The following is a 25,842-nucleotide window of genomic DNA, read 5'->3' on the forward strand; positions in this document are numbered from 1 at the left end:
CATGATTTTCTGCGTTTCGGATTATCAAAATAAATCCACTTTTCATCCCCAGTAACAATCCGAGACAAAAGACTCTTCTTTTCAGTTGATCCATTCGTCGACGAATTTTCGCACTTCTTCCAAATTATCAAAGTGTGTATCCTCTAAAGCGTGTTGCATCCACCGGAACAAATAATAATCGCATGGAGAATACGCGGGGTGCGGTAACACTTCCCATTCAAGCTCTAATAGTGTTTCTTTCACTGATAACGCAACGTCAGGTCGAGCCTTGTCACGAAGAAGAATCACTTTCCGTCGTTTACTCGCAATTGGTGGTCGTTTTTGGGTCCAATGCTTGCTTCAACTTGTACAATTGGTGTCGATAACGATCAGCCGTGACAGTCTCGTGCGGATTTAACAGCTCACAGTACACTATCCCACCAAATACAGAGCATTACTTTTCAACCGTGAATATTGCGTCTCGGAGTGGATGTTGATGATTCGCCTGGATCCACCCATGATTTTCTGCGTTTCGGATTATCAAAATAGATCCACTTTTCATCCCCAGTAACAATCCGAGACAAAAGACTCTTCTTTTCAGTTGATCCATTCGTCGACGAATTTTCGCACTTCTTCGAAATTATGAAAGTGTGTATCCTCTAAAGCGTGTTGCATCCACCGGAACAAATAATAATCGCATGGAGAATACGCGGGGTGCGGTAACACTTCCCATTCAAGCTCTAATAGTGTTTCTTTCACTGATAACGCAACGTCAGGTCGAGCCTTGTCACGAAGAAGAATCACTTTCCGTCGTTTACTCGCAATTGGTGGTCGTTTTTGGGTCCAATGCTTGCTTCAACTTGTACAATTGGTGTCGATAACGATCAGCCGTGACAGTCTCGTGCGGATTTAACAGCTCACAGTACACTATCCCACCAAATACAGAGCATTACTTTTGAGCCGTGAATATTGCGTCTCGGAGTGGATGTTGATGGTTCGCCTGGATCCACCCATGATTTTCTGCGTTTCGGATTATCAAAATAGATCCACTTTTCATCTCCAGTAACAATCCGAGACAAAAGACTCTTCTTTTTTTGCCTGGCGATCAACGAAATGCAAATGTTCAAATGGCACTTTCCGATAATTCATGTCGAACCCATTTCCCTTCTTTCTGAATTTTTCCCATTTCATGTAAATGTTTCGTAACTGTTGTACGATCAACATTTAATGCTCTGGCAAGTTCTGAAGTGGATTGTGTTGGATTTTCGTTCAATAATGCTTGCAAATCTGCATTTTCAAGCTTTCTTGGTTGTCCCGAGCGTTCTTTGTCCTTCACATCAGTATGACCACTTTTAAAGCGTCTAAACCAGTATTGACACGTCTTAATTGATGGGGCAGAATCACCATAAGTTTCCACAAGAATTCTATAACCGTCAGCCGCAGTTTTCTTTTGATTAAAAAACAAAAGCAACGCATGTCGAAAATGCTGTTTCGGAAGTTGCATTTTTACGATGATATATAAACACGACTGTTATCGCATCTATTGCTATAATGCTACTAAATGTCAGGGATAATGTCAACACTGTAAGAAACAACAGTTATCGGAAACAGCTATTGAACAAACTGACACTACAGCCATCTGTTGCAAAACCCTCAAAACTAAATCACACTCCTAATCATGCAGCTTTCGATAAATGTGCAGGTACATCGGCAACGATCACGAGAGCTCTCTGATAGCGACCCAGTTCACGCGGACGTGATGAGGCCGCGGTAGTCAGCCTTGCTGCAACGTTGCTTGAACGTTGTAATCTTCGTCGTGGACTTTGCCCGCTTCTAATTTCAATACCGATATAAGGGAGATACGGGGAGGGATAGGCATCTCTCACGTCTCTTCGGTAGTGGCATAATAGCACGGGAAGCGATCGGTGAGACGAGAATATACGCCGATCTTTTGCACAATCCACCTCGAAGCTGTGCATCCTCGAATGCCACGTTTCTCCGACTACGCATCTCATCTCTCTTTCTTTCTCTCTCCTTATTACCCCCATGTATTGTCTCGTTCTGTCGTCCTTACACAGATCGTCCCCTCCTTCCGCCGTATCCTTTCTCTTCGTTGCTTCTCGATAATTTCTCCTCGACGTTCGACCGTCGCCAATGCGACTCTAGCACGGTTCTCCTCTGTACGGCCGTGTGCATATATATGCGACCTGTCTGCGCATTTTGTATGCACCGACACGCACGGTCGGCCGCTGTGTCCGAACGTATTGGAACACATATATAGACCCAAGCGCACAATGTCTCCAATCCGGGCGCCACTATGAATGGCGAGACGTCACGAGACGCCGCTGCATCCACGTGGACGCAGAAAATTGGCGTCTCGAGAGCATGCGCGCCTTTGTTACTCGGGTAATTCGGCAAATTCCCATGAACTTAATTTTACTACTTTGTTCTTTGATATTTCCGTAGAGAAAGGCGGTACAATTTTATTTATAAAATAAAATGTATAAAATGATTGTGAAAAATGTATAAAATGTATAAAATGATTGTGAAAAACTACGGAGTCAACTAAACGGTAGTTCTTGATTACGGAAATTGCTTCTCCTAAGCATGGCATGATTATGGGAATGAAAAAGAGAAAAGCCTACCCTCCGGATTGAGTCGGAAACCGTGTCCGTAACGCGTTTAATCTCCTTTCCCCGGGCACGTGATTAATTCCGACAATCGTAGTTTCGATAATAGACGTATAATGATAAACGACGTTCGGCCGAGCGGCATTCATCACGAAAGGCGGCGAGGGAACACACGAGGAGAACGGTGCGGGGAACGAAAATGAAGGAGCCCGTTCGAAGACGCGTCGCGGAACGCCGCGGGGATCGAGCTACGTGAGTCAGGGGCCTCAACAGGTGTACATCCGCGTCTCGAAAACGGGCTCCGTGGCCTCGTAAACGTTTTCCATACCTCCGTTGTCCCACCAATATACCATGTGTACCAAAACTACCGCTATCGATCTCACAAATATAATATTGACTCGATCTTTCTCATTCCTTCTCTCATTTTCGAATTTATTTGAAAAATGTAAATTTATTTGAAAGAAATTTATTGGCTTAATTCTTCACTTCGGAATTATATTTTATTATATTTGTTTACGAAGATAAGATTTCGGATGATCTATCGCGCGCGTCTTGTATTTATTGAGAAATGAAAACCGCTGTAGCAGATATTAGATCTAATGATATAATTATTTATAAGGATAAGCTTGAGCGTTTTTATCTCGTCGCACACTGCTAGCAAAATCACTAGTCGCACCACGAGCTTTAATAGCGTCATGAATAAACCGCCATAAGCCCGCGAGCGGCAAGCACACAGTTGTTCAAATATATTAGCGCCGTTAATACGCGATGTTAACGCGAATAATGAATAACGCTCGCGAGATTTACATCGCGAACGGCCGGCCATTCGCGTCGCGTTACCTCGCGCGTCACTGCAACGTCCTTTTTCTAATCGCACGTAAATTGCAGCATTTCGAACGCGGAAGCGCGAGCGATTTGTCAAAACTTCCGCCGCAAACCGGTCTCCGGGAGAAGAGCGGCGATCCGAAATTGCTCTCTTTTGCGCCGATCGCCCGCGGGGGTTACAATCACGGCGAGGCGTGCATCGTCCCGTCATCGCGAGATTTACGTTCGCGCAAATTAAAGATTTCCCTATTGCCGATCCGCGGCTGCGACTGCCACCGACGATCGATCGGCTTCCGACAAGAACAATTTCTCTCGTCTCGATGAAAAGCGACAATCGCGACACTCTCGCCGGTACTCCCACACGCCAGCATTAATCTTAATTCCATTAACGTAATCATCGTCGATGTAATGACTTTCGCGATTTGTCATAGACCATTGAGCGCAAAGTTCCCCTCGCGTTTATTGTTCGACAGTTATTAGGATTATTTTCATGACGAGCAAATACGCGACTCATTCGCTTTATGTCCTCGTCGATTAGTTGCTCGGAGTGACATCCGCGATGAACAGAGAAGAAGAGAAACAAGGAGAAATAACATGACATGTTTCAGGATCGGATCCGAGTAATTGAATAAAATATATAACGTGAATAATCAGAAAAGTAAACTGACAGAAGGGTGAAAGATTGACAGAATTAATTTAGCGGTTCACGGCGTGATTGCATAAATTGGAATAATAATAAAGTATATTAGAAAATTCATGGAAAAGAAGTTTTCTTCGGTAGAGACTGCGAAAGATGGAACTCGGCATTGAGCGGAAATTACGAAGATGGGATACGAGATACAAAATCCCCATGAATTAATTACACAGTTGCATACGCGAGGCGAGCAGTTTGCACACGCCAAAGGAGCGAAACGCCAGAGATGAGGAGCGTCCGACAGACGCACGCAAGCTGCGAGCTGCGCCGATTTTTAATCCTGCCAATATAACGAACGCACGAGGAATGCGCGGTTTCCTTCTCTCGTGCGGACCGATCGGCGCCCATTGAAGCAGGATTTACCGCGCGTGAGGAGAATTCAGTGGGAACGCATAAATTGCCGGGTTTTAACGCGGAAGCGCAAACCGATTTGTCGAAACTCTCGCGCGAACCGGTCCTTCTTCAGTTCTCTCGCCGTTCCGAAACTTGCCATCTCTTACGCGGCCGCTACCGGGGATGAATGCAATCACGACGCCTACCCCCTGCAATTCCCCCCTTCGAGATTTACATTCGATCGCTCGTATTATTACGCACGCAGCTGCGGGCACGCGTGTCGGCGGATGGACACAGGCGTGCATACAAGCAGGTGCACAATGCAACGGCGTGTACACGAGCCTCAAGGTATAAGGGGAAGGAGATGAGGAGTGGGGGAAATGTCGCCACGCTTTGGAGGATGCTCCTTCGCCTCCCCAGTATCTCCTCGCCTGCGGGGGGCTGAACGGGCGTGGCGGAGGAAGCGGGGTTTTAAGGTCCTTCCTTTGGACCGGTCGTGTGTGAACCCGCTGCGCGAAGCGCATACCAAACGCGCCTTTTCTCTCTTTCTCTCCTTGTTCTCCCTGCTTGTCCCTTCTCTGCCTCGAAAGGCTGACGAGACCGTCCGCACGAACGACCGCAGTGTCTCTCGATCCACGTTTTCTCGAGGCATAGCGAACCTCTTGATTTCCTCCACGCGCGTTTGCAGAAGGAATGGAATTGCACGTGCAAAGGGATACGTGTAATTAAACCGATCCTCGGTCGTTTTATTGACAATTTGGATTTTATTGGATATGCTTTATTGTATTCAGTAGAAGCAGATTATTCGTCATCAAGTAATCATCGCTGTCTATGATTAGACATTATTGTCCATGATGTAGGCATCATCAACATTATCTGTATTACGTGTAAGTAGATTTGAAAAATTGAAAATTGAGCCGAACCTTTTGACCGAACAGTTTATAATGAGCACCGATGATGCGTCATGAGAGATGCAATCGTTACTCTGTCGCGAGTGCCAGTTCATGCGGATGTACTCGACGCACATTGCAAGCGTGGCCTCCGCAGTCAGCGAGTCTAGGAAGGCATTTAATGCGAGGCATACAGCGCGCGTCTTGCCTTATATTATGCAGGTAACACACCGGCACTATTAGCACTACCATCAGCATCGCGGTTCGCGACTGTGCGGCGTTTCCACTTTGGTTCCTTTAAGCGGGAAGAAGGCGCGCCATGCACTTGGCCTTGTGCCCTCGCGGATGGTGGACGCCTCTCTTCCACGAGCACCCCCTCGACCATGAAGACGGTATTCTCTCCCTCCCGTCGTCTTTCTCTGCTCTCCTCAGCTTTTTACGTCGCTTCTCTCTCTCATTCTCGACCTCTTTCCCTGCCGCTCGAGGAGTCTTTCTGCTGCTGCTGTGTATGCGTGTGTGTTCTCTGGGTACGCCGCGAGATTTATTAGCTACCCAGCTAATTGGGAAGCGAACACGGCCGCGCAGGATTCCAGAACGAAGATTTCCGCCGCCGAAGGGAATGCGCTACCGGACGGAATCGCCGCAGAGAAGCGCCCTTTGCCGCTCATCGCGCGCGCGGCGTTCCTCGGCGTCGCCGCGTTTTTCAATTACGGCGCGACGCTCCCGCTCCGTCCGCTGCCGTGTTCCGGCTCGGTCAATTAGCGAGATTGATTCTCCGTTGCGAGTCGATCCGTATGTGATTATTCTCTCGACGAGACGCGATCTGCGTTACGTAATACTCTGCGTAGAGTCTGCATGAGTCAATATTCGGAAACGAAGACGCGGAAGATTTATTAAGAAAAATCGATCAAGGGATTTACATTAAACTGAATTGTTAAAGTTCTCCCAGAGATTTTCGCGGAACGATAAGAATGGGAAAAGAAATCCCAGCCATTTTCCAGTTGAGGACGCTACCGATTGTGCATGGAAAATGAAGCGGTCGTTTTGTGCCTGGTATCGCATTACCGTGACCGACTATAAATCTCGTCGGAAATGAGGGACACGCTCGTTCTCGGATGCGCGCGTGAGAACGCTTCGCGTCGCGTCGCGCCGCCGCCGCCGCCGCGAAATTTAACGCGTTGCCGGGCGAAGAGGTTGATCGCACGAGGAATCGGAGGGAACCTCGGTAACCTCCGTTCGATCGTACATCGCCCGCTTTTGTACGCGTCCTCACGTACGGCTCGTTCGATCTTTTCCGCGAAACCTAAGACACGTCGCCAGGCGTAGAGAGAGGAGACTCGACGCGCTCTACTCGGCGTACGTAAGTACCTATCTACCTGCCTGCTAGCTTGCTCGCGCGTTTGCCAACGAGCGTACACGCGTATATATTGTATATACATATATGTGCGCATACACGTAAGTCATAGACCCGATAGAGTGACGAACGAGGCAGGCAGACCAGGCAGACGGCCAGATAGCCTCGCAGCGGGATTCTACGTGCTTCACGTGTCCACTCGCTTCCGTTCGATCTCCCTAGACCTCGCCTGGTATCGCTTCCAACCATCGTAGTGTAAGAGGCGAAAAATAACTAGGAGACTGCCTTAGATTTGAACTCGAACTCTCCGGGATCCCTGGTTCACACGTCTAGGTCTTACGGCCAATACTCCTACTGTTGTGATCAACTTGTTTTCATTCCGATCCTCTATACGACCTGTCAGTCTCGACTATCTTTCCAGATCTTACAGCTCGGCCAGCCTGACATTACATTCGTCCCCGAATGTCTCCAAATCGTCGGTTCACTCCACTTGAGTCCCTCCCAACCTCCATTTTTGGTTCACTCTTCTGAGTCCCTCCCAACCTCCATTTTTGGTTCACTCTTCTGAGTCCCTCCCAACCTCCATGTTGGTTCGCTCCTCTGAGTCCTTCCCAATCTCCATGTTGGTTCACTTCTCTGAGTCCTTCCCAATCTCCATGTTGGTTCACTCCTCTGAGTCCTTCCCAATCTCCATGTTGGTTCACTCCTCTGAGTCCTTCCCAATCTCCATGTTGGTTCACTCCACTTGAGTCCCTCCCAACCTCCATTTTTGGTTCACTCTTCTGAGTCCCTCCCAACCTCCATTTTTGGTTCACTCTTCTGAGTCCCTCCCAACATCCATGTTGGTTCACTTCTCTGAGTCCTTCCCAATCTCCATGTTGGTTCACTCCACTTGAGTCCCTCCCAACCTCCATTTTTGGTTCACTCTTCTGAGTCCCTCCCAACATCCATGTTGGTTCATTCCTCTGAGTCCTTCCCAATCTCCATGTTGGTTCATTCCTCTGAGTCCTTCCCAACCTCCATTTTTGGTTCACTCTTCTGAGTCCCTCCCAACAACCTCCATGTTGGTTCACTCCTCTGAGTCCTTCCCAACCTCCATGTTGGTTCACTCCTCTGAGTCCTTCCCAATCTCCATGTTGGTTCACTCCTCTGAGTCCGTCCCGACCTCCATGTTCAGGCTTCACTACCGGCCAGCTGCTTCTCAACTCCCTCCTCTCCGAGGGGTAGCGGATGAATCTCAACTGTCTTCGAGGGGTAGCGGATTTTATCCCACTTCTGAATTGTAAGAGGCGAAAAATAACTAGGAGACTGCCTTAGATTTGAACTCGAACTCTCCGGGATCCCTGGTTCACACGCCTAGGTCTTAGGCTGTACGGCCAATACTCCTCCTACTGTTGTGATCAACTTGTTTTCATTCCGATCCTCTATACGACCTGTCAGTCTCGACTATCTTTTCAGATCTTACAGTAGTGAACTCTATTACACCGAATACGCAGCCTGCACGATTTCCAAATCGTTGGACTGGCGAAATTGGACGTCGAGAAGATACCGTATGTCGTTATACATCGCGGATGCCATTATGGATCACTTGAATTACAAACGTTTGAAACTCTAGAGACAGTACCTCAGTAAGCATGATACGAATCTTCTTCTGAAAATAATTGTTAGATTAAAAGAAAAGTGATTAGTCAGCCGATTGATGCTATTAATTATATTAATATATAATTAATATAATATTTCATAAGGAGATTTCAACTAGTTTTACAAGTTATTAGATAATTTCGATTATTTAATACCTAGAAAAAGATAAGATGGGGATATTTAAGTACGCAAACTGTGCGTCGAGAAGAGACGACCGAGAGATCTCCCTCGCATTGACCGCGAAGATAAAACTGGCTGTGGTCGCACAGGAAATTAATTAATTGGCCGTTGTGGGGGAAAATAGAGGTGCATCGGCTTCTCCGAGAATACCGCTCGGCTTAATTAATTTCCTACGCCCACGCAAGTTGGTCGACACGGCAGTTCCTTCCACGTCGAGAGGATCGTGGAATCTTGCCAGCAGTCTTCAATATCGAGAGATTCTTTTTCGATATTCAAGCTTGCTGCATCTAGTTCTCTCTCTTTCTGTTCAATTTTGATTTTTGAATTATTTTCATACATTGAACGGTGGGATGGGAAAATTATCAGATACATCTCTGCGTTCTTACAATAGATTTTTACTCGCGATGCTTTATGTATTTCGGCATGTTTACGCGCTCAGACACGCATTCAAATAATGGTTTATGCGTGTAGTCTGCATCGTGCACAATTTAAGAAACAGGATAATTCATGTTACGTACTGCACGACCATGGAATACAAGATGACGCATTCGACCGCAGAGCAGCACGTATGCGCATCCCACGCTCCTCTTCCGCGTTATATTTATTATATTTCCTTAAGGTCAAGTAGGCTAATCGAGCACGATTTAATTAGCTGCTCTGCTACTTTTTACTAATTTCTTATTTGCCTATTAAATATATATATACTATTTATATTATTAATGTTTATTATAATTTTTACTAATGTTAACGAGTTATTTTGCGGTCCTATTTATTGAACTTTTACATTTCTCAATTTATAATATATCATGACTAATTCACTCATTAATTTACCTTTGTATTGCATATTCTTTACACGAGAAATTTATCTAGTCTACTGTCCGCTACTTTCCATTCAGGTGGATCATGGCCGTAAGATCTTCAAGGATGCGTCCGGATGGCTTAGCTTTCAATTTCCCCCTCGGTATTTAACGGTGAAAGGGGAAATTCGTCAGACAGACCCCGTGTGGTCGTAAAGCTACGAGCGGAGTAGCAAAACGCCCACGTGAATTCCTAGATCCACGATTGCGCCGCCTTCGGCGGTTCTTCACTTCTCTCTCTCTCTCGGCGCGCATGCACACATGCTCGCTTCTTTGTTTAAAGGACCGCGTGCCTGCGGTATTATCTAGCAAATCAGGAGCTTAGGATGTAATAGTTTGCGTAATCTGCAAAAAAAGCTGCAAACCGAAACGCGATTTCCGTCTGCCAAGCTATATATATCCGCAAATATATCCTTAAAAAACGTGTTTAAAATTTAATTGATTTTATGATTAATTTTAGTAACAAGATAATTCGCACAAAATATTCGTTTCCTCGATATTTTAGATAGCTATTCACGCGATGATCCGATGAATTATAAATGTACGACGCCGCAACAGCGAGCGCAGTTGAAAGTTTATCAAATCCGAGGATCGAAAAATCTGACACGATATTAGACACTTCCTCCGACCTTAACCTTAAACCATTTACGTCTCAATTGTGACGAACCCGTTGTGGAGGAATAAGAGCGGTGCGACAAAGGAAGCGTCACGACGTTGGAGCACAAAGAACGTCCTTTTCACGGGGAAGCGAGCGCGACGGCCGGCCGACCGGCCGCATTAGAATATATATACGAGGTGTAAAAAAAAAAGCGAGCACGAAAGTCGCGGGCGTGGGAAAGCCGGCCCTCGCGAGTGAGCCACCAATTAACACCAATTAGCGCTCATCTGCTCTAGGTACTGCCAGCGAGCGAAGCTGACTTTACGTTTAGCGCGAGACGTCTGACTCGCCGCGGATTGGCCGCAACACATGCTCTTTGTATCGCAAAGACTTCATCATCGAACATATTGTCTTGACTGTCAAACGAGGCAAACATCTTATAATTCAACCTGTTCTTCTCCCGATTGCCGATCATTTCTGACAGATTTAATATCAACAAATTCAGAAGCAATTCGTGAACAAAGCGAGATTGACTCACGCGGACCACTGGTCGATACAATTGCATAAACATTTCGTTGATCGCGAGAACTTGCTAAACGAGTTAGTAGTTCAGTCACGAGCACACAGTTGGGCGAAGTACACGGTGCCAAAAGCGGAAAGGAATCAGCTGGCGAGAAGTAACTCACGTGTCTCTCAAATCGACACTCGCACGAGAGGCGGATCTCTCACAATGGAAATAAGCGAGCACTTTGTTAGACTACAATTCGCACATCGCTCAAACTGTCTTCAACAAAGAAATATTCCTTCGCAATGATTCCTGATGAAACAAAATTATATTTTTGACTTGGCTGGCTGCGCATCCTATATACGTTATGCCAATACAACACCCACAGAAAAAAAAGATTTCTGGACTTAATGTTATTACTCTTTAATCTATCATAAAATAAGATCGCTATAGCGACAATCATATTTATTATTGAAAAGAAGCATATTTCAATCTTGAATAGAAAATTCGAAAATCTAGATTCAAATAATCTTCGTGCTATCTCATTAATTTTCTCAGAAGGATTTAGATAAAACTTTGTAGCAAGTTCAAAATATTCTTGATTTAAGAATATTGTCAGATCTAAAAGACATCTTATTCTATTCTTCTAAGAGAATTTGTAGAATCTGCACAAAACGGCCAATATTTATGTGTTGCAATCGAAAATCGGGAAAGTGTTTCTGTTATTTACAATGAATAAATGCAAAAGATATGGAAATGTCTTATCTCGAATCTTATTTCTCAAGTAAGTATATTGTATATACTTACTTACATTTCCATATCTTTTAATATTTCTTGCATTGTAAATAACAGAAACACTTTCCCGATTTTCGATTGCAACACATAAATATTGGCCGTTATATCCGAATAAAGGACGGCGCCGAGTCGACGAGCGACTGTGAGAAAATGATGCGTCGACATGGACAAAGCCTACTATAAAGTGGCGCTAATATCAAATTATTCTACATACAAGAAAATATAAGCATAACTTTGTATATGTTACTCTTGTCTCAAAACAGTAAGACAATCTTGTTTAATTCGAGAGAGAAGAATAGAAATTACTGATTTAAATTAAAAATTGTTTTATTTTCATATTTTTTATACTCGTAATACGATTAAATTAGTCAAGAATATTTTTCGTCTTGTTATCAGAAATCCTTTCTGAGGGTGAATACACTGTAGCATAACACACATATGTATACAGATTTCTCTTCCTATTGAAAAAAATATCAGACGTCAAACGCACCCTTAAAAATCACTTGAGGGCGATATTACTTCGCGAGTGCCGGAGCTCACGGAGTCCGTGCTCATTGTCCAATTCCGAGGATCGTCAAGTTCATTATACCGATGCAGGCGCGCTCGCGAGCGCGCGAGACGCCGATGCGCGCTGATCTTTTTTTCGCCCCAGGACCGGTTCCATCAGGAACACACTTCCAGCTTTCTACCATCTCGGCGGCTCCGACTCCCGTGTAAGCGCACAGGTCGGCCGGCTGGCAGCAGCGCGGCCGCACGAAGAAGCGGACGGCCGTGTCTTCTGCGCGGCAGCGCGATTCGAATTTATTTATTGCATTTGCCGGCCGTCACTCACCCGCGGCCCTTGATTGGTGGTACCGATCGGATTCTACTTTGCGAACGACCAGGACGCGACACGATGGCGGAAGATAAGCCGAGGCCGAGCATAAAGGACGAAACCGCCGTGCCGATCCTGCAAAACCGTTGTAATTATCCTGATTAACGGCGATTCTCACAGCCTCGCGTTATCGCGTTATCGAGTGTTACAGATACTGGGAAACCTTGTAACGACTTACGATAATGCTCAAGCCTGTTCGTAATGCTTTACGCAATGTAAAGTTTATCAGCGTAAATGTGCGTAACGTTGCGTAACGTCATGTGTAAATTGTAGGCTATTTATATAACGGATACAAATGTAAAATACATAAATTAAGATGGCATCTTTTAATGCTTCTCTTTCTCGCTTATTATGTTTCATTATGAAATTCAGATATCGCATTTGAATCGATACATTCTATAATATAATATACCGTTTACGTACGTAGGAAGTTGCTTTCTGCACATAGTTTTGCACAATGTATGCGCATTCCACAGTTATATAAGTTAAAGTCTTGAAATTGGTAACCCTAGACTATCGTATAATTTAAACCGCCCCCCAAAGGTCAGCAGCCGCTGTATAAATTTGCAAAAGCACCAGGCTGCGAAGGTCCCAGTTGGGGCCATGCCTGGCAAGGAGGAATTATTCAAGCTGGGCAAGGGTTAATTGCTGCCTTCATCAAACCACCTCCCTTCCTCTTTCAAATGAGCCCTTGTCGCCTGTGACATCACCGTTCTGTATTTAATCCGGCTTCCTAGCGTGATGACGACGTTGGATCTCGCAGATAGCGATCCAGATAAATCCATCCGGAAATGTCGGAAACGTTAACGATGCAATTTCATTTTTAAGGATCTATTAAGACGAAGGAATGTAGTTTTTATTACTTCCGGTTAATATATATAACAGTAATATACAGTAGTAAAATAAATTTAAACTAGTTTTTCACAAATTATTCTTCTTTCTATGCTTGCAAATCATAATCCTGATTGATAACGAGATAATCTTTCTAAACAAGATAGTTTTTTTTATTCATATCGATACTGTTGTAGCTCTCGAAAAGTGACTCGAGAATATTCTGTGTTGCAGAGGCAATTCACGTTGATCCTGCAAGCGAGGGACGTGGTGAGCGCCGGCGTGATCGAGGAAGCGAGTTACAGCGGTATCGTCCTGCCGGGACCATCGTGGCATACGCTCAATCATCAAGGAAGAAACGCGCACTTGGCGTATCGGGTGCGAGTCCAGTGCGCCGAACATTACTACAATGCCACCTGCACCAAGTTCTGCCGACCTAGAAACGATATTTTCGGTCATTACAACTGCGATAGTAACGGAGACAAAGAATGCATAGAGGGATGGAAAGGCGTCGATTGCGAGACAGGTGAGTCGATTGATCGACAATTACGTTTGCACAATAGATGCAACCATATATTTGCTACAAGCACATTAAAACTTACTGTTATTTTTGATAAATCGATTCTCTTTCCCAATAAAATATCGCTTAAATAACATCCGATAAATTCATAAATTATATTTTCTATTATTTCTTAAAGCAAACATATGAATTTGTTTTCTTCAAGTGACACGGAGGAATGCATCGCGCGCTAACGAGAAAAAAAACGAGAGACCCCCTTCAACATATTTCAGTATTAGCACCTCGGGCGTGCATCGACTTTAGAATGAATTATTGCTGATTAATCCCGCGTTACCGCTACCACACGCGTGCTTCGAACCACGCGCGTTATTAATTATACCGGACACGGTGCAATATGTACACGCAACAAATATCTGCGTAAACATGTTTCTTGACGCCTCCCTCAGTCTTTTCGTAGAAATGACTCGGCAAGTAAATTGCTTTTTATCAAAATATCACGTAAAATTCTTACTTATACTATCAGACGTACATTTTTTTCTAATCAGATGTATCCTAATCTTTCTACAATGGTCAACTATCATGGTTTCAGAATCGGAATAATTTCTATAGCTAACGAACCCGCTCACGGAGTTTCCTTATCCAGGAGAACTTGTTCGGGATAAATAAAAAGGCTTATCGCGTAATGCGCGCTGTGCGATCAACAAATTGCATTCTTCCTCGTTATTGTTATCATCATCTCGTTACGTGTATTGAAAAATACAAGGATCTCGGCGGTTCTAAAGCGGAAAGACGCGGTCCCATTTTTTGCCTTCTCCCTTCGAAGGAATAATTAATCGCTCATTGGAGCGTGAAATCTCGTGACACACACAGGGTTCGCGCGTACACCGCCTATGTATGTCGTTTAACTCGATTTCTCACGCACCTTCGAGCCTAACGAGGCTTGCAGTTCGATTACCGACCATTAATAATCATTATCGTCCACTGTGAGAACTCGATAATTTTTGAGGGACAAACAATTTTATCTTCATCTGCATCGATCTTACACCTGCTTTTGAGAAATGTGCATAATAAATGGCGATCAAGATTAACAAATTAATATTCTTAACGACAAGTATAGCATTTTCCATCTCGATTCTAATTAGTATAATAATAATTTCATAATGAAAATTTTATAGCGTTAATATTTTGTTGAAACACGGAAATGACGTTCTGCCCAAGATCCAATCGCTTTTGGAATAGACTCTAGACGCGGAAGTGGACGGCGCAAAAAAAAGGATCGTAAGAAAAGCGCTGCAGAACGGAAGGACGAACGAAAGTGCTCTTCACGTTCGCGATCTCTATCTTTATACCCACCGTTCCAGATTCTCGTACCTACGTCCTTTGGGGGTCGCGATTCCGTCACGTCCGCGGCTGAACGCGCGGGAATCGCGCCGCGCAGCTGGTCCAGAGAGAGAGAGAGAGAGAGAAAGAAGAAGAAGAAGAGATGATCGAGAGCCGTCGTGCGTGGTCCCGTACGGATCGTAAAACACGCGAATTATCCCGGTGCGTGCCTCAATAGGCGGACGTTAGACGCATGTCGTACGATCGCCACAAAGGTAGCGACACATCACGCCAGATCCCGTCGCACAATGCTGCGCCGACCAATATAACAGCTCTTTCTTCGCTGCTTAATCGTTACTTCCGCCTCGCCGTGACCGCTCCGTGGTTACTGTCATCCCTTCCCCTTTACGACGGGGAGCATTACAACGCACGCATAAGGTCGATCTCAAACGGACCGACGTTGTAAGGAGTCCCCGACCGCGTTCTCCCGCGACGATTCTGTCCGTTAGACTGATGCCATGAGTCTTTTCTCCGCTGGCTTTCAACTAATTGTAAGACGAACCCGCTTTCGGAACGATCCCATCGTTAAACAATATCAGATTGAAACTTGATGTTAAACAGGATGCTTTTACAAAAGTTAAGACACGATTTCCTGGAAATTTTATCTCTATGCCTGTAACAGATATTTTTGAACCTTGATATCGTTTAAAAAAGTATAAATTAATTTTGAACTTTGAATATTATATAATTAGAACAATTGGATAAGAGACTGTAGTTTTGGACCGAAATTCCATGATCTCCCTTGCTGCGCTTAAATAATAATTTGCTTGCCTAACTATTTCGCAAGTTCACACGCTCATGATATTATGCCAAAGGAATTCAAATAACGTACGGTTACTTCTACTAGAGATGCTGCTCGTTTTCCTTGGCACTGTGAACTTTAAGATTTCACAGTGCGATAATCAGCAGCAACCTCAATCGTCTCGTAAACGGATCGATAATTCGCTTTGTGTCAAATTCGAATGGCAATAAATCATATCATAATTCTTTCAGCTTTCAGCTTTACGTAAATTTACCGGTAATATCAGAAATTCAGACTTTTTTCGATGTAGAACGCGAACCGTCAAAAATTCTTCTCGTTTAATGGCGCAGAAAGATCAAGTTATCGTTTTGAGCACGTTCTACTTAGACGGACGGAAAAATGAGCAAACCCCAATTAGAGACTATCAGCGGAGATCGCGTGCTCGTGCAAGGCGATGAATCGCGAGTCTTGCTTACAAGAAGGAAGAGAAAGAGAGAAAGAGAAAGAACTGGCTCCGACATTTTTGTCGCGCTGTGAAAGGTCAATAGGAGAATTTCACTCGTGCATCCTCTTCACACGATGCGCCAACCTGGTCGCACGGGAGAGGTAAAATCATACGGGCTGAGCGCATACGTGGCGTTTCTTCAACATCTGGCAGCCGCGAAAGGATCTTGAAGTTTCATGAAACGTTCATGAAACAGCGCTTGAAATCCAAGTTTTTGCTTGCAGCTTAGTGAAAAATATAATACCTAATCGATACAATGATGTTAATATGCGACGAAAAATTATTATTCAGATTACATAGGAGAACCGATATCTTTCTTTATTCAAGATGCAAAATATTTTATTTCAACCTTATCTAAAGACAGCTCTGAGGAAATTTCTGCGTAACATTAACGATTACAACTATAACAATTATAAATTAGCTAGCAATGAAAATATATAGATACAATAAGCTCCAAGAAAGCAAACGGGAGAAAAGGCAGTCGCGTCATGACAAGAGCTGAGGCGCGAATTACCAACGAAATGAAGACTTTTCCATTGGGGACCGCGTAATTACGAGATGCAAGTTTTTCGAGGGAACACTTCCGCGTGTGAATCTCACGTGCGAGTGTGGCACAACCCCATCATAATCGTAGAAGTAGAGGTAGAAGTAGAAGCTCGCGCGAAAAATCCTGAACCACCGGTCCGGTGCGAACCGCCTCTCCTCGTACAGCCGTTCCGTCTATGCGAAAAGTCGCGCGGCGTCGCAAAAAGGCCGACGTTTCGCCAAAGCGAATTGCGCAAGTTAATTTACTTACTACCGGCATATTAATCAACCGCGGGCCGTAGGCATATGAGTAGCAGCACGATCGTTTAAGCCCAGGGGGATTTATCGTTTCTAAACTGCGAGAGAGGGTCCCGCGCGAGAGAGGAGAATCTCTGGAGATTATAAAAGCATGAGGAACGCTTGATTGGCTCGATCCTCGACGGAGAAGGACGTAGACGACGGCGTCCGCGTATGCAAGCGGTTCGCATGTAATATGGGAATTGCGGACGCAGCACGCTAGGAAGGCTGTCGCAAAGGCATCGTCATTTAGGGGGTTCCGAAGTATCGCGATGCAGTCGTATAAATATTCGTAAATGTCCGTTGTCCGCGCGGACAACGGGAGAGAAAGATAAAGAGAAAGAGAGGGAGAGGGAGAGAGCTATTAATCATTAAGGATGCCGCGGGGCAGCGTGTACGTATGCGTATCTTATGCGCGTAGACGCGAAAATACACGTATACAATAATCGCAGCGGACGTAACGGTAAAGGTGTTGGTACACTATCGGGACTAACTCCGAAAGGCCTACGTGCACGTACACACGCACATGTCGTCGCGCGGGCGCACGGCATGAGTTTTCGTTTCACGGTCGGGGGGATAATCCTTCTCTCTGTCACTTCTCATCTGTCTTTCTGTCCCACCGGCTAATTGAGTTGCCCGGTTCCGGCGAGATCTCCGTCACGTCCGTTCCTTCATTTCTTTTTTTTATTCACGGGGGGGAGAAACCGAGTCGTCGTCGTCGTCGTCGTACGTCTTCGCCGCGCTCGTCGTTTCCAGAGGTACGGTATTTCGGCCGCACGAAATCAGGTTCCGTCATCCAACCACCTGTACGAAGCGCATACCTGTTGCTTCCCGGCTCTTTTACCGTGTTGCACCGTGAGACGTCCGGTAATCGTACATAATCCTCTCTGGACCCATAGCGTTTGTTCTTCCGCATACGACCGTCTCGTTCATTACGTCTCCGTTAATTACGCTTGCCCGGCTCAATGACTGTTACGTGTCACATGCCATGCATGGAAGACGGATAAGAAGAGACATTTAATCGGTTCAGGTCACCATTCAGCTCCGAGAGGATTCTTTTTAAACCGCTTTCTCAATAGCGCGATGTATGCCGATGCATAAACTTGTGAAAACATAATGTATTCAGACGTCAAGTCCCTTTATGCAGCATACAATACAAAGTAACATTAATCGTCACAATGCACTTATACAATAAATCTTATCCGTCAATGTTACAATCGTGAAAAGTAAAATCAAACAGTAAAGTAATGTTCTCATTAGAAGAACGGGTTATGCATTCAAAGCGCTGTACCAAAGCTACCCTATAATAGCTATTATTAATAAAATTATTAGAGATTATTTATTATGATTTTTTGATTATTACTAGAGATTATTACAAAATATTTGAATAATAAAATATTGTAATAAATGATAATTTCAGCTGTCTGCAAGGAGGGCTGCCACCCCGTGCACGGCCACTGCAACGTAAGCGACGAGTGCCAATGTCGGCACGGTTGGCGTGGCGAGTTGTGCGACCAGTGCATGCCATATCCCGGTTGCAAGCACGGTTACTGCAACGGCTCCAGCTGGCAATGCATCTGCGACACCAACTGGGGTGGCATACTGTGCGACCAGGATCTCAACTATTGTGGCACTCACGAACCGTGTCAGCATGGTGGCACGTGCGAGAACACTGCACCCGATCAGTACCGTTGTACGTGTCCGGAAGGTTTCTCTGGACCGAACTGCGAGAAAGTGGACAATCCCTGCGCGTCCAACCCTTGTCTGAACGGGGCAACCTGTCTTAAACTGGGCGAGACGGTGCAATGCGAGTGTGCTCCAGGTTACGGCGGACCGTATTGCGCGACCGACATCGACGAATGTGCCTCGCAACCGTGTCAAAACGGCGGTACCTGCGTAGATAGCAAGAACGGTTTTGCGTGTAACTGTCCGCCCGCCTGGCAGGGTGTGCTCTGCCAATTTGACGTGGATGAATGTGCGCTCATGGAGTCGCCCTGTCAGAACTTCCTCACCTGCGTCAACCTAGCCGGCGACTACAGGTAGGTTACTCTGTTATTGTCGTCAATATGCGTTCAGGATTTATGAAGAAAATATTTTAGCAGTTCCGTAGAACCGAAAAGAGAAAAGTATTTTAAATTTTCGTGTTGTAAGTCTTGCTTAACGACATTTACATCCAACTTGGAAACTGAAATTAGGATCGGATAGAGAGATGCATTTTCATCAGTATAAGAATAGGTAATTAATTACATTCGATAATTATAGGAGAGACATGAAAATGTGGAGAATTATGTACGTTGCTATTATCCGTTTACTTAGTAATTTGCGGTGGCGTGTACCATTAGCAGAATGGATTTAAGTATCACGTTAGCGGTGTCGTTCAGAAGCGAGTTCGTGTTGTCGTAAGCATGAAAGTCTCCCGTTCAGTCTTTTCATTCTCCCGAATCATAGTGCGTTACGTATAAATGACAGGTTTCCCACGGACGATGTAGTTATCGGAAATTAAGTTGTTGCAGGCCGCTTTTCCCCGTGGTACGCTGCGCGTCAAACAATAATAATAAAAATAATAGTAAAACCTTTTATCGTTCGTCTTACGACAGCGTCGTAATTGCTCGCTTTACTACCCCCGCTCGTAAAATAACGCTTACGCGGGGAGAAAAAATGTCGTATCGGTGTTCACTACGAGCGATTGCGTTAAACGTGATTAACGGGATTAAACAACCGGTAATTAACAATTAACGCGGAGCGAAACCACGTCAGGAAGTTTAAGTAAAACTCTCGTGATCTAAACGATTTCTCCCGCTGGTTGGTAGCTGCAGCTACGAGTTTCGCAAGTTTATGATCTCACTGTTCGCAGGTGCCGATGCCAGAGCGGCTTCAACGGCAAGAACTGCACGAAAAACATCGACGATTGCCTCGGTCAGTGCCAGCATGGGGCGCTCTGCATCGATCTGGTGAACGACTACTACTGCAGCTGCACCGCCGGCTATTCCGGCAAGGATTGCGACGTCAACATCAACGAGTGCGCGTCCAAGCCGTGCCAGAACGGCGGCGAGTGCCGCGACCTGGTGAACGCTTACGAGTGCGTGTGCCCGGTGGGCTTCACCGGTTACCAATGCGAGATTGATCGCGATCACTGCAGCCCGAATCCTTGCCACAACTCGGCGCCGTGCTTCAACACACAGACTGACTACTACTGCCACTGCCCGGCACAATGGCAGGGTAAAAACTGCTCGGAGCCGGCGTTGCACAGCTTGCAATTCGGCATCCTGGACAATGAACAGATCGGCTGCGGCAGTGAGGGTACGCCGTGTGGCGGCAGGGGTAGATGCAGCGGTGGCCGATGCATCTGCGACGCGGGCTACACCGGCACGCACTGCCACGAGAACATCAACGACTGCCGCAGCAATCCCTGTCTGAACGGCGGCACATGCGTCGACCTGGTTAACTCATTCCAGTGCATCTGCAGGGAGGGCTGGAGCGGCGATCTTTGCGACCAAGGTAAATAACAGGATAACGTGATGAGATGAGGAGCAGAGCTCAACAAGTGACTTGAGTAGAGTAAATGATTCTATATAGATTAATGTTGTTCCAGACGTAGACGAGTGTATGACGCAACCCTGCCGCAACAACGGCACCTGCGTGGACGGCGTGGCGGACTTCACCTGCATCTGCCGCGGCGGTTGGAAGGGCAAGACCTGCGCGCTTCGTGGCGGTCATTGCGAGCCGGCCACTTGTCGAAACGGCGGCACCTGTCAGGACCGCGGCGACAGTTTCACGTGTCACTGCCCGCCAGGTTGGGAGGGCGCGGCCTGCCACATCGCGTCGCCCTCGGCGTGCGCGAGTCATCCTTGCGAGAATGGTGCCACTTGCGTGAACACGGCGGACGGCAAGTACCGATGCGTCTGCCGCGAGGGTTTCGAGGGCCCGAATTGCCGGCGCGACGTCGACGACTGCCAACCGCTGCCTTGCCTGAACGGAGGCAAGTGCGTGGATGGCGTGAATTGGTTCAGGTGCGAGTGCGCGCCCGGCTTCACCGGCCCGGATTGTCGCATCAACGTGAACGAGTGCGCGAGCGACCCGTGCACCGGGGGTGCTACCTGCGTGGACGGCATCGCGAGATACTCGTGCATCTGCCCACCCGGTAGGACCGGCGTGCGATGCGAAATCCGAACGGCCGGCGGGCCCGGCTGCTCCACTGCCACGTGGAACGATGATTGCAACATATGCGAGTGCCGAAACGGCAAGAACCAATGTAGCAACGTCTGGTGCGGGCCGGGTAACTGCGTAAACGGCAGCTCCTGTCTGGCCCACGAGGTATGCGTTCCTAGCCCGGGCGAGAGCTGCCTGTCACCACCGTGTCCGGCATGGGGTGAATGTCGCCCTGTCGAGACTGGTCGGCGAGTTGGTCCACCGGCGTTACCGGCCCCACCGTCCTGCTGGCCCGGACAATCCACCCCCGGACCAACCTGCTCGAGACTGACGATACTGCTGCGTCGGGATACTCTGGCGCCTGGTACATCAGTCGAGTTGCTGTGCCGTCGCTTGAGGAAGCTTCTCGCAGATCCGCGTCGCCCGCAGTCGGTGGTGTTGCTGTGCGATCTGAAGCCAGGTGACAACGACACCGTGGAGGTGACCATCTTCTCTGAAGCAGCAGCCGATGCAGCCCGCGATCTTGGCGAGGCGCTTAGCCGTCCGTTGGCGAGACCTCTCGCTCTGGCCTCCGTGCTGGAAGTCAAAGTCGAGACGGCGCTACTCAGCGAGCCCAGCTCGGCGGGAGCAAGTAATGGTGGTTACGTGGCCGTTCTGGGCAGCGCTCTGGCGATCGTACTGCTGTTGGCATTGTTCGGTGGTCTTTGGTACCTCAGGAGCATGAGGCACAGATCGAGCTTGACAGCGACCACCAGCAGCGAGACATCGTTGCATCGCCATCGCAGCGACCTTGACGAGAAGTCAAACAACCTGCAGAACGAGGAGAATCTGAGGAGATACGCCAATCCGCTGAAAGATCAGGATCCCGAGCCCAGGGTGTCCGTCGTGCGACCTTTGTCGGGTACCTCACTCGGCACCTTGACCGGCGCTGAAGAAAGTCTCGAGATGGTGTCAGAAGACAGCAGACATTGTTTGCCGCCGCTTTACAAACCGCCCAGTGCAGAAGCTAGAAACAATACGGCCAGTTTTAGCTACGAGGAGGGGCCGCACAAGCCCTACAGCAAGCCCAGATTACAAGAACCATCATACTCTCATCAGCAGCCGGGAACCAGCCAGACGTCGGGGCTACATCAAGTGTTGACGGTACACGTGTGATCAAATATCGTTAAAACGAACAGTCGGAGAATAATTAGTGTCAGTGATCCTCCTGATTTCTCTTGAAGCAGCAATCGATGATACGCGAATGAAGATTCTTAGAAACGATAGAAGATATCATTAGATGAGAAATAGACGTAACGCCACCGAGACTGAAAGCTTATTTGGACGATGTAATTCATTGTGATAACGGGAAATAACTCTTTCAACTTCGAGATAAATTTGAGATGGCTCTTCTCTGCGCTTCTCTTTCGTGAATGTTGAGCCCGCATTTAGAGTGTATTAAAGAATAAACGGAGGGAAAGAGAAAAGAGACGCACGATTATATTCAAGATAATCGTAATAATTATATTAATAGTTTTTTGATATCCGTGGAATTTAATGAAAAAGAAAGTGCCTCATGTTATTTCCAATTTATTCAGAATATCGTTATTAAATGTTTGACTTCTGGATAATTGCTCAACGATGTCAATAATACATTCATGAATGATATTTCTTCTAAAATTTCGTAAGTCGTTACGAGAAACTTGTTTCTTTCTCCTTCTCCACGTTTTCTTTCCTCGTGCTCCTGCGATATGCGACAATAAGCGATCGACAATTATAAATAATATTAATAATAATGATCATTTTTGTTATCGTTGTACATATGTACATAACTCGTACTTATTAATTTCACTAAGCCTGTATCTCCCGCTCATCCTTCCTATATGCGCCTTAATTTCATACGTTTTACATCTCAATCTCATATCCTTTTGATAGCATATTAATATGTATTTGCCCTGCCATCGGTAGAATTTATTTGCATAATTTTGGTGCGGCTGTACGATGTATGTTTGTCGTATATAATAATCTACGAAGCGAAGCTGCGCTGTATTCAAGATGGAATAAACGGATATGTAATGTGTAAATAAATTCAACGAGAATGCGACTTTTTCTATAGATATTATTCGCGAATATCTTAATTAATATTGCGCAGGCATTGCTTAATCATTGTATGTAAAACTATGCTTTGTATGATATTATGTGGGCTTCAAACGTTCCTTCAGACGATATTATTGTGATACTCATAAAAGAAACGTCATTGTGTAGGATTATTATGGTATATTCCACGACACATCTGCTTCAAGATCTTTTTATTTATTTCAAAATTTTTATTATTCACGAGAACATGGCTCTCATGCAAAGAAAAATTATCACTCTACAAAAACTTCGGCAACTTCTTCATGTAATAAAGAAAAGTTGCAACATTACAAACAGAATATAGTAATGTTCGTTTTGCACTTATACTTTATATTGAAATTGATAATAAAACAACGAAATTTCTACTTTCTGCATTAACAAAACTTTTTTAATGCATATAAATATTAAATGAGAAACTTACATGTTCTCGACTAATATATCGTCGTTACCGCTTTAAGTCTCTTCGATATTTCTATGATAAATCGAGGCATATTGACTCGTAAAGATAACAGCAGTATGAATAATGATTTAGGATGCATTCGAAGGCAATGAAGGCAATGAAGGCGAACGATGTATATAGTGACGCTATTGCATCGTGGAGCGATGTAAATAAGTTCAAACGCATACGTCCAGATCGTTCTCACCCCAGTCATCCATTGATACCATCTTTAGATGTGCAATTTGTTTTCCTTTTCTTATATTAATGTTCTTCCAGCTCTCCAAGCGAAGCGTTCGTAAAGGCGCATAAGTTAGCTTAAATTAAAACGCATAACTCGTTCTAGGCGTAGATAGATTTATAACAGGAAGGAACAAAGTTTTATAATAAATACTTTATTTTATAGAAAATGTTATATTATTGTACGAATACATAGATGCGGTGAATATATATATAAATATATAAATATATAAATATATATATTATATTATATTATTTTATATTATATTATATATTATTTTTTATTTTATTGCCTTTTATTAATTATTCTCAGATCACAAGCAATAGTTCGTCACGTTTACATTTTCTCGTTCTTTCCTTTCGACTTTAAAACGAATTGACAATAGGTAAGGACCGTGTCTATCGAGAACTAATGCTTCTGGTCTAATCAACAATAGATAGTTAGGGAATACCCACGCGTTGTGATCATTTACGTGTGTCTGAAATCGAAAAATGTGCAAACGAATGCGTGTATATAAGCTCCTTCCTACTATCCCTCTTTCTTTTCTCCCCCACATAGATTTACAACAATGTGAGAAAATTTAATAAAAAGTACAATCTTTCAACATGTTTTCGCACATTTTATTATATACCTTGATACTGATCCTGGCATTTCAAGCATGAAGAATTATTACTTTCGTAAGGCAAAAAGAAAGCCGCATGTAATTTGAAAAATTAAGGAATATTCTTTAATTATTTTTGCAACAAATAGGAAAATAATCTTGCGTAAAATCATGGTAAAGAAATTAGAAAAGGGACTTCTATGATTTGTTACCAATCAAGAAACGAATGTATTCGTCCTAGAGATTCGAGCATGGCAAGAGCGCGACTTAGCTTTATCAGCGGCGCCAATTTCAATAGCCCGTCCCGATTGTTTCATTAAAGATAATGCCGGTGCCATTACCATCGAAAGTCTGAGATTACCAAAGCACTCTGGCCATTTCGTTGCCGCGTCGATGTGATGACGAGACAGGACGAGTCTCTCTCTCTCTCTCTCTCTCTCTACCGCGCGTGACCATTCGCCGCTGAATGAACGATCCGCCGAAATTACAATACAATGGTCCAGAAGAGCCACTTGACAAATACCCGGTAGATGAATCACACACCCCGCGATGAGCGATTGTGGCCCGTGTGAAACGTGATAGTAGCCGCCGATCGACGCCTTCGCAATGATGCTAAAGGGATCATCTTTCCTCTGAACGAACGAAACATTCTTCTAATTGTTCTTTTTAGCACATTATTTTTAGAGAATCCTATGAAGCTTTTCTTTCGTTCCCTGCAATCATTATTATAGAATCCGGAAATGACATTTTAAGTGTACACGACTTTTAAAAACAAAATGCATAAACTTGCTAGAACTTTTTTATTTATTGTTTTAACGAATTTTAAATCATCTAGAACTCTAGGCAATATGCCAAATAACAATATAAATAGCACAGAACTCCTCGGAAAAATAAAAAAATTTTAATGGCTAGAACTTTTTTATTTATTGATTTAACGAATTTTAAATCATCGAGAACTCTAGGCAATATGCCAAATAATAATATAGATGCCCCAGAACTCCTCGGAAAAAGAAAAAATTTATATGGCTAGAACTTTTTCATTTGTGTATTTAAAGGATTTTCAATAGTCGAGAACTCTTCGCAATATGCCAAATAACAATATAAATATCCCAGAACTAATCGGAAAAAGAAAACAATTTTTTGACTAGAACTTTTTCAGTTATTGGTCTAAAGGATTTTCAATCGTCGAGAACTCTTCGCAATATGCCAAATGACAATATAAATATCCCAGAGCTAATCGGAAAAAGAAAACAATTTTTGACCTACTTGTTTGCAGCTAATTTCATATATCACTTTGATATAAATTTAGAAATCATGCACTATATCTGTTTACGGAAATATTTGC

At 44.8% G+C, this 25,842-nt stretch overlaps 1 protein-coding gene across 1 annotated transcript in view; it reads left to right on the plus strand.

Annotated features, from left to right (window-relative positions):
- The window catches only part of LOC105283294 (protein jagged-1), a 47,230-nt gene extending 23,138 nt beyond the window's left edge, over nt 1–24,092 (plus strand). Inside the window, exons 3-6 of the mRNA XM_011345931.2 lie at nt 13,221–13,512; nt 18,376–18,994; nt 19,810–20,453; nt 20,548–24,092. Of these exons, the coding sequence (XP_011344233.1) occupies nt 13,221–13,512; nt 18,376–18,994; nt 19,810–20,453; nt 20,548–22,259 (3,267 nt within the window). The 3' untranslated portion in view covers nt 22,260–24,092. The remainder of the gene's footprint in view (nt 1–13,220; nt 13,513–18,375; nt 18,995–19,809; nt 20,454–20,547) is intronic.
- Nucleotides 24,093–25,842: the final 1,750 nt, after the last annotated feature.

The sequence above is a fragment of the Ooceraea biroi genome, chromosome 14 (genome assembly GCF_003672135.1).
Source record: "Ooceraea biroi isolate clonal line C1 chromosome 14, Obir_v5.4, whole genome shotgun sequence".
NCBI classification, from domain to species: Eukaryota; Metazoa; Arthropoda; class Insecta; order Hymenoptera; family Formicidae; genus Ooceraea; species Ooceraea biroi.